The sequence below is a fragment of the Mycteria americana genome, chromosome 14, assembly GCF_035582795.1.
Source record: "Mycteria americana isolate JAX WOST 10 ecotype Jacksonville Zoo and Gardens chromosome 14, USCA_MyAme_1.0, whole genome shotgun sequence".
Taxonomy (NCBI): Eukaryota; Metazoa; Chordata; class Aves; order Ciconiiformes; family Ciconiidae; genus Mycteria; species Mycteria americana.
In genome coordinates, this window is record NC_134378.1 from 892,388 (window position 1) to 907,329 (window position 14,942).

At 40.2% G+C, this 14,942-nt stretch overlaps 1 protein-coding gene across 13 annotated transcripts in view; it reads left to right on the forward strand.

Moving 5' to 3' along the window:
* PHF20 (PHD finger protein 20) overlaps positions 1–14,942 on the forward strand; it is a 76,630-nt gene that overhangs the window by 6,355 nt on the left and 55,333 nt on the right. For 6 of the 13 annotated variants that reach the window (XM_075517543.1, XM_075517537.1, XM_075517541.1 and 3 more), the window contains 4 exons: positions 837–891; positions 7,339–7,453; positions 13,669–13,840; positions 14,051–14,135. In XM_075517543.1, the coding sequence (XP_075373658.1) occupies positions 7,371–7,453; positions 13,669–13,840; positions 14,051–14,135 (340 nt within the window). In that variant the 5' untranslated portion in view covers positions 837–891; positions 7,339–7,370. Of the gene's footprint in view, positions 1–836; positions 892–2,565; positions 2,695–7,338; positions 7,454–13,668; positions 13,841–14,050; positions 14,136–14,942 lie in introns of all 13 variants that reach the window. The other 7 variants (XM_075517548.1, XM_075517544.1, XM_075517547.1 and 4 more) reach the window with 3 other exon arrangements.

Here is a 14,942-nt window from a genome sequence, read left to right on the forward strand (position 1 = left end):
AAGAGGGTGTTAGATTTGGGGCAGATTGGTTGCATTTAGTATCTTTGAATGTTTCAGATACATTTGCTTAACAATCTTATCTGCGAAATAGCAGTTGGTTAGAAAAGTGGGGAGAGCAGTTAAGAATTTCTGCAACTTGGAATAATGGAGAAAGGGAAAGCCAAAAAAAAAAAAAAAAAGGCAAATGAGATAAAGGAGAGTGGGGACACCCAACAGTAGGAACTCTTGTTTTCATATTTAGCAATCTGTTGGAAGAGATGGTGAACTCATTATGGTCATCTGTGCTGGATCTTTAGCCTGTCACTTCACCTAGTGTACATACATTCTCGGTGTACAAGATAAAACTGACTGTAGGCTGTAATTTCCTTTAAGTGCAACTTGGCCCATAGGGTGGATTTAACATGTCGGTGATCTATTCTTTAAATGTCTGCAGACAGTACCTTGAATTTTGTTACTTGCATGTACAAAGTTTGGTGTTACACTGTCCACTTGCTTAGTTAATGGGGTTATTCTGAAATACCTGGTGCACCAAAGTAGGAGTAATGATAAAGTTACTGGTGGCATCTGTTTGGCAAAGGGTAAATAAATGATGGAGAAATTTGATGTGGATATGCAGAGGGAGTCTCTGTGTGCCTGTAAGGATCTCTAAGTTTCTCCCCAATTTGGATCACAGCAGCCTCCTGACCCTCTGTATTGAAATATTTTCAGATTAAATTGATGTTTTAGAGGTGTTATTGTATGGCTGGGATATCGTTGGCTCTAGAGAAAATATTTTTTTGAGCTCAAAACTACTTTTAGTCTCAGAATTCACATGACATGTTTTTCCTTCCCTGTAGTTGTACAACAGCGTTTGGAATGTTTGCAGCCATATAAGCAACGAGTTTCTTCTTGGTGAGTATAAGCATGGATTCTTGGTTTGTTAATTGTAGCTTTTCTTTAAGATTTTGGTTTTGCTTTAAAATTCAGGTTTTTCTTAATTCTTGCAGAGGCACTGTGGATAATATGTCTCTAAATTAAATCCTTGTATTCTTAAAACAAAGACTGCACATTTTCAGTTGGAGGAAAAAAATGGTAATTTTGTTGAAATAGATTTTCTTGAATGTTATTTTATTTAGGAAAAACTTGCTTTATTTCATGTGACTTAAACCCTTTTCCCAAATCTTTTTGCTTGTTCAGTGTTTAAGAGTGTTTGTCTTTTACCTTTAGTGTGTTACAGGAAAAAAGAGGGGAAACCAGAACAGCTGAATGAGAGATGATCAAATGATTGAAAAGAATTCTTTTCAGTAATATTAATTTCTTTAATTGCACTTGGTAATTCAAATAGGTTTTATTATAGAAAAATATTTTTTTTCTGTTCTGTTGAATTGCCCGTGTTCATAAGTTCTGCTTCCATGTTGGTCTGTCCCAGTCTCACCACCAATTTGAATTGACAGCACAGTTAAATGGGATGTTGTTGAGAGGATGAAAATAACATTCTCGATGTCCTGTAATCTTAGGGAGAGTGTGAGGGTCTTGATCTGGGGAGGGTAACATGTTTGCTGACACCTTTTCACTTTTATCACCGAGTACTTTGAGTAAGTCTTGGTTTCTGCCTGAAGAGGAGAGCAAATGTTGGGGTTTTTTTTTCTTTTTACTGCTCTTGGCTTTGTTAGTCTACTTGTATAAACTAGAGGAAGAATAGGAGTCTGAAATAAAATACTAAGTCTTATGCTTTGAGGAAATGTTTCAGTGGTGAGGAATTAGCTGTACAGTATTCTTGTTATGGAAATTGTAGGTATCGGTTCAGGATACAATTTCAGTGTTGTGTTGCTCAGTCAAAGAGTTTGCCTGGGTAGTTGTTGATTGAATCTGGGAAACTTTTAAAACAAGGAGTGAGTGCTGGTTAAGATCTAGTTGAGGATCCTACGTGGTGCAAATGAGAAGCGCATGTAGTCCATTGTCTTGTTTGAAATGTGTCCTTTGGATAGGAAAAGGGAGGTGATGCAGTATTCCTTGGAATCTGTTGAAATGTCTAATGGTCTTTATGTGTAGTTTGACACTTTCCTGTTTCTTCTCCTGTTGCATTAAAAAAAAAAAAACTTGACTGAAGATCTGAGGCATTGTGTTTTGAAATACCAGTGCGAAGGACAACTGAAACTTCATGTTTGTGTCCTAAAACTTACTCATCTTGCTATGAAATGGTATGCATAAACAAAACATGAGGCAGGAGCATAGGGATCCTTAGATGAATAGCTAGTACAGAAACTGTTTCTGGGTTAATACTTTAACAGGTGTGGGGTTTTTTTTCTGTTTTTATATGTAGGGTAAAATACAGTGAGGCATACTTCATGGTAGCTACGCTGCTGTAGGCAAACCCTGGTAGGCAGACTTTTTTGTTTGCAGGCAATAAAAGTCTGTTGTAATCAGCTTCCCAAGTCAGTGCCAAAACTTTTAAAAGTGGTGTTTAAATGTTTGTGAGACTTGTAGTTAGTCTTCATAAGATGCCATTAGGATTGTATAATATAAATGGTGTCTGTAAATACTGTTTTATCATCTGATACAGCCATTACCTTTTCTCATCTGCAGGTGTGTGGTTTCAGCACAGCATGGCTGTGGTCATCCACTTGCAAGGTCTTCTGATTGTGGTGGGGACCATGGACTTCTCTGGATTGACCATTCCTGATGGGGGCGTGCATATTGTAGGGGGTGAACTGGGTGAGGCTTTCATCGTTTTACCACCGATGAACATGCGAGGCTTGGTATCATGTATGCAGATGGTATAAGTAAGAGGTCAAAACTAACTGTTGCAGAGCAATAAAAACCTTACGTGCAACATGTGATTGCACTTAGTCCTTGGCAGTTTCAAAATGGGCACATAGATATGCTAGCAGTTTTGGAACGCTGTCTGGTGCTGGAGTGAATGGCAGAGTCACCTTAGGCTTTGTGGAATTGACTGTAAACCTGTTTTGGCATAGAAGCTGCTTATACTGCTATACGTGAGGGAAACAAAACAAGCTTGTGTCTTGTTGCTTATGTAGGAACTGCATTTCAAATCTTGGGGCTGCCTTTAGTATCCCAGTTCAGTTACACCTGTGCTGCATCTCCAGTGAACACAGGACAATCTCTTGCTAGTTGCTTTTACTCCTTGGTTTTGCCACTGCTTTTTATTAACCCACTATGTGTCCTGCCTACCGTGTAGTCCTGCTGAATCACCAGTGATGTTGAATGCCTCATAGGAATCGGACAGCAAGCTTATCATTCAGGATAAAACTTAATACTACCTTGCATTGAAAATTTATATTTATGCAAACTGTCAAAGTTTACTGTGCTCCTTTATCAAGCCAGAGAACTATGTTTTTTTTCATGGAGTTCCTCTTTTTTTTTTTTTTTTCCTCTGTGCTCTGATGGCGGGGGGAAATCCCTGGGTTTGGCACATATACATGAAAGAATGAAGGAGATAAGAGGCTGAATTGCGGGAGTGAATTGCCTTTCTTCTGAGCTGCTTATGAAGCACTGAATTGAGACAGTACTAAGTTTGGAAGTGGGACTGATTTAAAGGCAGGTTTTTTGATGTGATAGTATGTAGGGAATGGTTTAATTGTACGTACCAGCGATTTGGAAAACAGTGTTTGCAAAGGTAGGTAAGGTTTTGAAAAAGGCTGCAGTGGTTCTGCAGTTTCCAGAGAGAAAACAGTAGAGGCTGTTATTAGTGAAAGAGAAGGTTTGCCGTAACTGCTTGGTTTTGCTCTGTATGATAATATGAAAGATTTCTCCAGTTTCCAGAGGAACCCTCTTCTGTTGGGACTTAGTGATGTGCCAAGTTTGGGGCTCAGCACTGACAGAGCGTAAAACTGAAGAGAATAAGAACGACTACAGGTGTGGGTATACAGAACCCACATTGTTAGCAGAGCAGGAAGCTAGTTTTAAAAGACAAAAATCATGATCCTTGAAGGGATCAATATTAATTTAAGTGTATTCTCCTCTGCATTGCCCTGATATAAATGTGCCTTCCTGATTGGTACCTGTAGGTATTTGAATAGTTGAATAGTCTTTAAAAGATAAATTACCTCGTGGTGGCTTTTGTGGGGAAGAAAAGGCTCTCCCTTTTAAACAACAGAAATGTGTACTTTCAGTGATGTAGGTTTAGAAGTATTTTCTGTTGGAAGTAGTGACTTGTCTAAATCCTGGAGTATTTGTTCCTGAAACAGGTCTAGTACTCATAGTGCAATAGGAAGTTTTGGAGAAAAGCTGTACAACTTTGTGGATAGGCCTAGTAACTACCCCTTGTTTTAATCGTGGTCTTGAGCACTTGAGAAAAATGGATTCCCAGAGTTAACGAAGTGAAAAGCCTACTCGTGTCTTGGTTCAGTTACCAAGTTAGTACAAATTCATTTTCTGCTGAAGAAAATTTTAGAAGAGATGTTCTGGTGAAGTGTTATTTCCAAGTCGTAGCTATGACTGTGTCTGATTAGTCTGGGATTGTTTGTTAACAGTCTGTTTTGATGTAGTTCAAGGTTTTTAAGTAGTCCTTGCAGGAGAGGACAGAGGCTGAAACACAAAATCTTGAGGCAGAGGCAGGCCCCTGTGTTCAGTGCTTTCTGAGAAACAAAGTTCTCCGTATGGTCAAGGTCATGCTGGTGAACCATGGATGGACTTTAGTGTTGCCTGTTGGCCTTGTTTGTGAAGACCTACATGATGGCTCCTGGTGAAGGTTGTATCGTATGGTTTCAATCTTGCTCTAAGGCTGTATGTTACAGGGTAAAATTGTTGAGATCCTCAGTAATTTATCTCGTGTAGTGTTCTACCAAGTATGTACTGCTTGAGGAAGCTGTTCCTGAAATTAGCTGCAAATGAAAAAGACAGCCTGCTTTGCAAGGCTTACTGAGTATAGGGACTGCTGGATCAAGTTAAATCCAGTTGTGGGATGTGAGAGAGTGCCCAAAGCAGCCCAAGTTTCATCACTTGGGAGAAGAGAGGAAGGAAGATGTTGCGGGAGGGACCAGTGACATGAGATTTTTGCCCGTACAGTTTCTCCTCTCTTTCAAGTTTCTGATGAGCTGCCTTGTAACAAGCTTGGCCGAGTTAGTGAGGTGCAATATGTTTGTGCTCTGAGAAATGCTGGTGTTGAGCTGACTGTAGCTATAAAGTGGATAGAGTTCAGATTTTTCACAGAATCTGCAACCTCTGTAAATATAGTTAAATGGCTTCTGCTGTTTTTTTCAGATTTCCCTTCAGCTGTGGTACTCATAGGTTTTTTAATATTTGACTGAAACTATTGTAAAGCCTTCCTCACCAAAACTGATGTTTATTTATAGAAGCGCTATTGTATGAGATCCTGCTACTGAAGTCAGGAGATGTGTATGTTCCTCTTCCAGCCTCATGTAGGTGGGCTGAAATGACTCCTATTCTTCAGGATTGCAGCTGTTACCAAAGGGGACCACTGCAGAGAGCTTCAGTAATGTACTTCCAGTACTTTTAGGAGTATGTTGTCTTTGTGTGTCCCTACTTGGTGAAAAGGAAAAAGAAGTTTACTAGGACAAGAGTCATCTTGCAGCTGTAATTTCTGCTACAAGTGTTAAGCAAAATGTGTGTCTGCTCCACATTTGGAGGCATGGAATTCTATTGCTATTGCAAGAAAGTGGTATTTTAATGATGTAAATCCACAGAGAAAATAGTGGATGTTTGAGGTGTGGGTGGATAAACTGCTTAAAGAAAAGGTAGCTTTGCACTTGCTTCTTGGATTTCCAGATTTTCTTTTTTTTTTTTAATTCTTACTGTTTCTTTTTCATCAGAATGTAAAACCGCAACCATCCAAACTTTTCCTTAATTTCCTTCTCCCTCTCTTCTCCCAATTAAAAGTTACGGAGTTGGTAGGTAAATCCCCTCGCCCCAACCTCTAGCCATATTAGAAGACAGTCATTCCTGGGCTGATTCAGGCCCATGCTGGGCAAACTCACACTTTGTTATCAGAGACTGTAGAAAAGTAACTTGCAATGTTTCACAGTTCCTAGGTGGCTAAAATATTTCTTCCTTTGGTGTGAATCACTATGTTGTGAATTGAGCTTACAGGCAATAGCATTTTTTTTTCCCCATACCATTGCAGGGTGCTTTAACCGTAGTGAAGATTTCCTTTAAAAGCAGTGCTTTACAGGAAGACAGCAGATCATCTTCTGGTAGAGGAGCTTCTTTGCAATGTGGTTATGATACTTGAGGTGGTGGGGGTGCCTCCATGGCCTGGTTTAAAAAGTGTGTTGATGGAGTGGCTTTTCCCTGCAATAGAAGCTTTATGACTTTACTAAAGGTCTTTGATTTCTGAACCACACTTGAACTTAGGAGTAGTTCTTCATAAAATAGTTAATCCTTTTATAGATGCAGGTCAATTGATATAATTGCTGTTTATGCATTTTGTGAACCAAAATGCTGCTGCTTATTTCTGTTGCCAGCACATGTCTCCTTGTTCTTGTAGTGTGAGACTAGAAGGTTTTTTAATTAACTTGCATCCACTTTATACATCTTTAACTGAATCTTCAAGGTATAGCCTTACTGTAAGGAGGCCAGTATTGAATAAAACTTACTTGTATTTTTGGATCTTGTGAGCTTGAAGACTACAGGAGTGGATCATAATTTGTATCTTATAATTGTGGGAAATGACTGACAAAAATTTGGGGGAAAACAGCTCCTGATCAGGTTTTCCACTAAATGTACCTTGAGAGAAACTACTTTGGCAAGATTTCTTAAACGTTTATATTATCTGTCAGAAACTTGTCTTAATGAAGACTATTTTTATTTTCTGGTTAAAATGGTGGAGGAGGGGGAAGAAAGCAATGCAAATATGCAAGCAGTATAGACAGTCTTCTAAAATTGGTTAAAGAAACTACATATCTCTAACCTCTTTGAACTCTATTGCATTGTAGTGAAGAGGTGACTTAGTGTTCTTGCGTGTTTCACTACCATGGTAGCTGTTGAAAGATTGTTATTGTGTTTGGTTTTGCCCACTTCCTGTTTATTGAATTCCTTGTTTTCATCAAAACTGGGAGGGGGAAGAGAATATCATGAAACTTGTATCTCAGTTGTGAATAAACATTGAGTTAGAGTTCTTAATTGACCTGGAGCTTGGACCAATGGACAAAGGTTGAGCTTCAATTTTTCATGGTCCAGTAGCTACCATTTTGAACACGTTTGTGGAATGATTCTGCACACTGTCACTTGGGAACCCTTGTTTAAGAGATAATTGCCCCCATTACTTTCTGCAAACAAAAAATACAGAGGTCCCTTAACTCTAGCTTTTGGGGATTATGGTGCATAAGCTTATTTTGTGTATGTCTTGATTAGTGATTGATATTTAATTGCATTTTTCAGGGGAATAAAATCAGCAGTGTTGATATTACAAAATGACAAAACATCCTCCGAATAGAAGAGGGATCAACTTTGAGGTGGGAGCCCAGTTGGAAGCCCGTGACAGATTAAAAAACTGGTATTTTTTTAAAACCATTCATATTATATTAACTCTAAGTCTTTAATATCTTAAACATTTTGTATTGGTACAATATTTAGAGTCCTGGTTTGTAGGAAAGTAGTTAATTTATGAAAGTTTATATACCAGTGTTTGAAATGGGCGATAGATGCTGATATGTTGTGCTGGCCCTTAAAAAGAAGCGTACTGGTGCTATCTGTGTCTGGGAAAGAGGACTATGCATCAGTCTAGGGGGACTTCAGACTCTGGTCCTCCTGAAATCACATTTTAAATTCTGTGCTATACACAGATTGCAGAGCAGACATTATGAAGACATAAATCCTTTGCAGTACGCAATACCCAAGGTAGTTCCTTACTAATTCTTTTCCATTGCTGTTGTGAATTCATAGGCTTTAAAGTCTGATTGAAATTGTTACGGCCTGTGCTCATGTGAGGGTGATCAGCTTTAGAATTAAAGAACTGGGTGGGGAAACACATTCCGCACTACGAAGTCTGCTCTGGAGCCTGTCTTGCAGACTTCAGTTGTGAGGAAGAACACTTTTCTTGACTAACTACTGCAATAGGAAGCAGAAAAAGGGCCTAAAGTTTCTTGGGCTAACTTTGAGCCTTCTGACTCCGTTCATTTTAGGAAGTCAGCTCAAAAATTAGTATTTAATAATGCTCAGTGAATGAAGCATACAATGAAAATTGCTGGAGACTAAGACTTCCTAAATACAGGAATTAATTGGGTTTTGTTAGTTCCTTAAGATATCTTCTCTCTCCTGAAGTCAGCTCTAGTTGACTTTTATTTAAGAGTCTGTGTGGGTTAGACGTGATTGTACTTTGGGCTCTGAACCTGCCGGCAAGGTTAAGTGTGCAGAAGTCACAGTGTTGAAAACCATCTGGACATCCCAGAAGGATGGAGCGGTGCCTTAGACACAGGACACTTGTTCCAGAACATCTTGGTTGCATGCAGAGTATTTCTGTACTTTCCAGGTACAAGGTTATTGGCATTGTGAAAATGAGTAAACATAGCTCTTTATGGAAATAACATGAAGTACAAACATTAAATCATACTTGCATGTTATGTTAGCTTTTCTGTGTAACTAAGAGTTGTGTAGGTAGGACTTGGATCTGAATCTGCATGCATCTTTTGTATTCTTGAGCTTTGTTTATACAGCAAGAAAATAGTCACGCCTACAAAAGTGAGATTTCTTAGCCTGTCTGTAACGTAGGCTTACTAAAGATGCAGTTTAGTACAGACCATGTTTGAGTAAGGCAGTAACTTGCATGCATGACTGTTATCCTTCTGACATGTTTGGACAGCAACAGTGTCTCAAAGTATGGGAGTACACAGCTCTTGCATAGGAAGACTTTGGAGGGGAAATTCAACACCTACTATACTTTCCACATATCCCTTGGCTTAAATTTTAATTTTGGAGATGCTGCATGTCCAAAACCAAGCCATGTTGTTTGGTTTTTAAAAACGCTTGATCTTAAATGACCTGTCTTATGCCCAGTGTTTTGCAACTCTTTGATCTCACAACTTAGTTATTAACTCTCCAATTCTGAAAGTTTTCTTTTGCTTGCTAAGCTTTTGAAACCTGGGTCAGAAAGTCCATGTTTCCTTGACTGGTGATCTGCATGTATTTCTGTTTTCAGGGTCTGTGAACCAAAATTTATAAGAGCTGGGGGCTTATTTTCTCTTAGCAATATCAGTGGTGACAGGCTGATACGCATCCCCAGGTGTGGATTTGTAGAGGACAGCAGACTTCTTTTTTTCCCCTGCTACCTTTACCTGCTTCTATGTGAACAGGACCACTCTGTGGTGTGGTTACAATGCACTCCTTTTATGTGGATACAAAACTTTCTGTTTGCTGATACTTGCTTCTCCCAGTGATAGACCTTCAGAGGTCCAGGTCCAGGCTTTTCTTGTGTGTACCTTTGTTGCTATGTTGGCACTTAAACATAGGCAGAAGTCTCTTGTTTGATTGGAGGGCTGGCTTTGATTTCTGTGCTTGGTACCAAATGCACCAGTCAGTTCAGGGACCAGTATTGCTTCTCAAATAGCAGTAGTGCTTTGGAAAGTATTTCATCTTGGAGCCCCATTTGCCTGCCTTTCATGGCAGTGGCTTGTGCCCTGAAATGCTAGTTCAGGACTTTCAGGGTGTGCGGGTGTGATGCCAACCCTATTGAAGGGGAAAAATATTTGTGTGTGCCAGCGGAGTAGTCAATGCAGAATCTGCTCCTTGCCAAAGTGCAAAGTGAATTTTGCATCTTTAGAGCTCTTATCGAAGATGCTTGGTTGTATCTGGAATCGTAATGTATTAGAAGTGCGCTTCAGTTCCTGATACAGTTGTCTGTCACCTCCTAGACTCGAACTCCAGGGAGTACAGTGAGTACTTTTGGTACTTGGCTTAGTTCTTAGGAGTTGGTTGATGCATCAAAGCTGTCATGAAAGGCTTGTGACAATGTCTGTTGACCTGAGGGCACTAAAGGGGGAGAGCTCTGGCTGTCAGGCAGTGCCTTCATGCGTGCTGAAAGGTCTCTTGGGTTGGTCTCTTGGTGCTGGAGTTCAGAGGATGGAGTGGTGGGACTGCTCCAGTAGTGCAGTCCTAAATGGAGAGATCCCAGAGAGGCTGTAATGATGTACGTGCACACGCTGTCCTGGCTGAATTGAGTCCTTGAAACTTTTTGCATTGCATCATTTGAACTCTTCAGTGCTGGCTAGCTGCAGACATTCTCTCTCCAAAAAGAGGATGACTGCACTGGATGCCTGCAGTAGGCAAATGATGATGCCTCTTGTGTTACCTTATTGTACTGACACCTCTTTCAAGCCCTTCTGTCTGTTGTGCAAGTAAAATGGATATGAAGAGACTTTTGATTCTGGTTGAGGCTCTTGAGTATTGAGAACAAGAATAGTATTGTTAGAGTATTGTGCCACCCTGTTAAGGTAGAAATTGTCAGTCCCGTGAGTTTAATTGCTCGTGCTGTCAGGACTTTGTCTCAGTACTGAAAAGATGAAACCCCATAGCTGTTGTCCTTCATAGTACTGGTTCTCCTAGATGCTTCCTTTCCTCTCGGCATTGCTTTGACTGCAGTAAGCTTGTCCTTTCCTAGCTCTGAGAGAGAGGGGTTTTACAGCAATTCCATTTTGGTATATAGGAAAGGAGAAGGGAGACAAAGTAGTCCAGAACTGAGAGATAGGAACTCCTTCAGTCAGCACCCTGATTCTAAATTTCTAGATATTTTACCTCTTCACAGAAGAGGATGGTTTTACACTTGTGTCTACAATAAGCCCGTTTTCATATTGTTTGCTGTGCTCTGACAGCAGTAGTCTGTAGTTGCCAGTCATTGCTAACCCTTGTCTGTTGAGTTACACTGTTTGAGCTTTTGACTGTCACTTGGGTTCTTACCAAAACTAATGCCAGCAGTTTGGGCATCTTGGAGGCCTTCCCTTACTGTTTAGCCAGTGCATAAGGCCTTGAAAGGTACAAGCTCATCATTCCTTTTGAATTGAGCTGGAAAACTACTTGTTTTGGCCTCCCAATATATTGCAAGAAGTTGTGTTTGATTTCAGCTTGTTTTTCACAGTGTGCTAGATAAATATTCACATCTGTACTGGTTGGGGATTTCCTACCCAGGATCAGTTAGCTGTGTTGAAGACCCATGGAGTCAGCTAAATGCCTCCTTTGTGGTTTGGGGGAGGATATGTTGGACATCCCTGGACACATGGCAGTTGTACTGTGGTTTGTTTCCCCCCCCCCCCCCCCCCCCGGCCTTAGCCAAGTTTCAGCTATTGGCCTTTCACTTTGTGTATCTGCCTATAGTATGTTTTCTTGATAAATGAGTATTAATTTCTTTTAAGTTACCTCTACCCCTTGGCATGTTCAGACGCTTTTTGGTACATGTATATGGATATGCTGTATTACTTCTCTTCTGTATAGATCTTTGATGGCTTGTGCCTCCTGATGTGGCATGCTTGCTCAACACTTTGAAGGCTAGGGAACAAATGTTGGATGAAGGAAGGAAGCTGTCACTGTCAATGTGTGGTGCTCAGAGCTGTTGAGAACCTACGAACCTTTCGAGCGCTGTGTTTTGCATCTGAAAGGAAGGTGGTATCAGGGAGAGGGCTGTCAAACTTTGTGGATAGATCTAGCACAGCTTCTGATAGGCTTACTGTTCCAGCCAAGAGCACTGAACATACGTTTGCTGATGTTGCTTCAGAAAAAGATGTGTTCAGACTGTGCAGCATGTTATCCAGGAGCTGGCTGAGAGCTCCAGTTCACCCATGCTGGCTCTCAATGAAGCTGAAATTTGGTCTCATAGTCAGGTATGTTTTTGCTGCTCCTGATGATAAATCGGCATCTCTTCCCCCATCAGGGAGTCTTTAGAAGGTGAGGTGGGATAGGTATAGATGATACTGGTGCGTGGTTCTGGGATGATGGCTTTTCTGGTAGAGAAGGTTCCTCTGTTATTGGGTATGAATGCTAGCTTAATGTTGAGCTAGTACTCTGTCACTTTTATCAGCTTCCCTCTTGATCTTTGAGAATCTGGAGAAGCCCTAGGCCCATTGCAGTCCTGATGGCAGAAGCGTCCTTCTGGCTAGTCTCTTGTTGAGAGGACTTGGGAATTCCTACTCCCATGTTTGCTGCACTTTGCAGGGAGCTGGACACTGATTTTTGTCATTGCCTGTACTTAATGATAGGCAGTTGTTGAGATACCTAAGAATAAACTATGTTTAATAGAACGATGTTGTTATATATGGAAAGGCTCTGAATATTCCCCCCTCATGAACCTGTGCAGGGCAGTGCTTGGGGTTACCTAAATATGAAATGTGTTGACTGTCACACGAAGGAAGTTAATTCCTTCCTAGGAAGCTGGTAACCAGTTACAGATGTCCCTGCCATAAGTATCTCCCATTTGTCTTCCTCTCCTCCACAGCCTTTGCTGCATGCGTTTTGATAATGTATTGCGATGAACTACTGGCATAGCTAGAGGCATGTGGTATCGAGTGTTAGGCAGGGCCTTAGTCTGTGGTTGCAGTGTAAGTCTCTAGCGTGGCCTGTTTGTAGCTCTTTTTGGACAAGTCGTGATTGGATGTGTCTCGGATCTCCTGAAGAATTTCAGTTGTAGGTAGCTTTTCATCTGTGTAGGATTGTAGAATGGTAGTCTGTTGCATTTAAGTCCTAATTCTGACATGTCTTGGTTTTATGTTTAGCAACAGGCTTGATCCTTTCAAGGTGCTGTTTCTTTCTGCGCCTTGCTCTATCTTTTTAAGTGTGATTTACCTGATAAAAGAATACTTGTGGATTTGGTTTTTTTTGTCTTCAACCCTTTGTTCAAGAATTCAGTGGGGCCTTGCCTTTCTTCCACAAATAACTGACAAGTGAAGATTTTCTGCTGGCACTACTATTGTGGAGGAGAAAACATCAATACTTGGGATGTTATCTTCAGTTGGGATAGTGAAATATGCTATGATTCTGAAATACTGAAGTTACAAATTACCAATGCAATTAAAGAAATGCATAGTTTATAAGGTCTTCCTGATTAGAAACAACTGGATTTGACTCTTCTCAGATTCCTGTACTTCTAATATACTGAGAGATTTTTATTTAAAAGTCCCAGGACTTTGTGGATGAAATTTAACTTCGAGAATCTAAAACTTAAATTAGGTTTACTGTGCATGCTAGACTTTTGCTGTTACACTGGGAAGAATGATTCATGGTGCCTGTTGATGGATATCGCTGAGAGAAGTGAGTGTATTGACCTCCAGGTGTTACTCTTGATAAGAGGGAGCTGAAGCTATTGTTTTTTCGTATATGTGACATTTCTAGGTGTAGGGAAGGTTTTTCTGACTTCTTGATCTCTATTTACATTTTTTTTTTTCCCCACCCCAGAATATGAACTCCTTAGTTGTCTGCTTTTCCTGCAGCCAATACTTGCCTTTGCTGTTCAGTTTTGGGATTCGTCCTGTGCTGAGCTCTTAGCCATTTTGTAGTGTCTTTATTGCTTATACAAGTACTACATCAAATTTCATAATAAGATTGTAGAAACTAAAGGTTGTCAGGTGTAGTAATGCTGCTCCCCATCACACCGGATCAAGCAGGTCTTCAGATACTTTGCTTTTGATCATGCAGAAGGCCCTATTTGTGTAATGTTTTTTACTGTAGTTGAATGTCAGAGACAGTTTACCTTACTCTTAATTGAAATACTTTAATCTACCTTTTGACTAGGTATCCAGCTCACATTGAAGAAATTGATTATGAAGAAGGAAAAGTACTTATCCATTTCAAACGCTGGAACCATAGATATGATGAATGGTTTTGTTGGGACAGTCCTTATTTGCGTCCCTTAGAGAAGATACAGTTAAGAAAAGAAGGATTACATGAGGAAGAAGGTTGTGCAGTAAGTAGAAAATAGAGGACATTTGAGTATGTAACAGTTTAATGTGCAGTTGTATGAATTATGACCATTAAAATTATTCACTGGTGCTGCGTTGCCTGCTGTATAAGTTTTATGATTTATTTTAAATATTGGAAACTAATAATTTTGATGTTTTAAGTTGTATGTTTCAGTAATTCTCAGATGAAAACACTTTTAACTACTGTCTTGTAGGGATTTCATATAAATGATCAGGTATTGGCGTGCTGGTCTGACTGTCGCTTCTATCCAGCCAAAGTTACTTCTGTTAACAAAGATGGTAAGGAGTCATTTTTGGTTTTGTCGCGCTTGTTAGTAATGCATTTCTAATTGTATTCTAACATTTTTGCTTAGGTGGAGACAGAGTACAGCAGACAGAAAACAACTGTGAAAAGTTTTATTTTCAATTATATGTTTTAGTCTGCCATCAGCTTTTTAAACATAACCTCTTACCCTTTTCATGAGATAAAAGAACTTTCTGCTGGGATATCCAGTCAGTAATTGCTTTACGTATATGTTTGGGAAAAGTTGTTTAAGTTTGTTGTCAAGAGATGCATGTAACCGCAGTAGAACTAGTGTCAGAGCTGCAAAAACCCTTTACGAATGGGGAGTGAAGCACAGCCATGCTTCTCCTTTTTGAATACCAGTAAGTAACCATAAAAGACCTGTTCCTGTGCTGTGCTTTCTTTAGATTCACAGAATCACAGAATCATACAGGTTGGAAAAGACCTTTAAGATCATCGAGTCCAACCATAAACCTAACACTGCCAAAACCACCACTACACCATGTCTCTAAGCACCTCATCCAAACGTCCTTTAAATACCTCCAGGGATGGCGACTCAACCACTTCCCTGGGCAGCCTGTTCCAATGCTTGATAACCCTCTCGGTGAAGAAAAATTTCCTAATATCCAGTCTAAACCTCCCCTGGCGCAACTTGAGGCCATTTCCTCTTGTCCTATCACTTGTTACCTGGGAGAAGAGACCGACCCCCACCTCTCTACAACCTCCTTTCAGGCAGTTGAAGAGAGCGATAAGGTCTCCCCTCAGCCTCCTTTTCTCCAGGCTAAACAGTCCTAGCTCCCTCA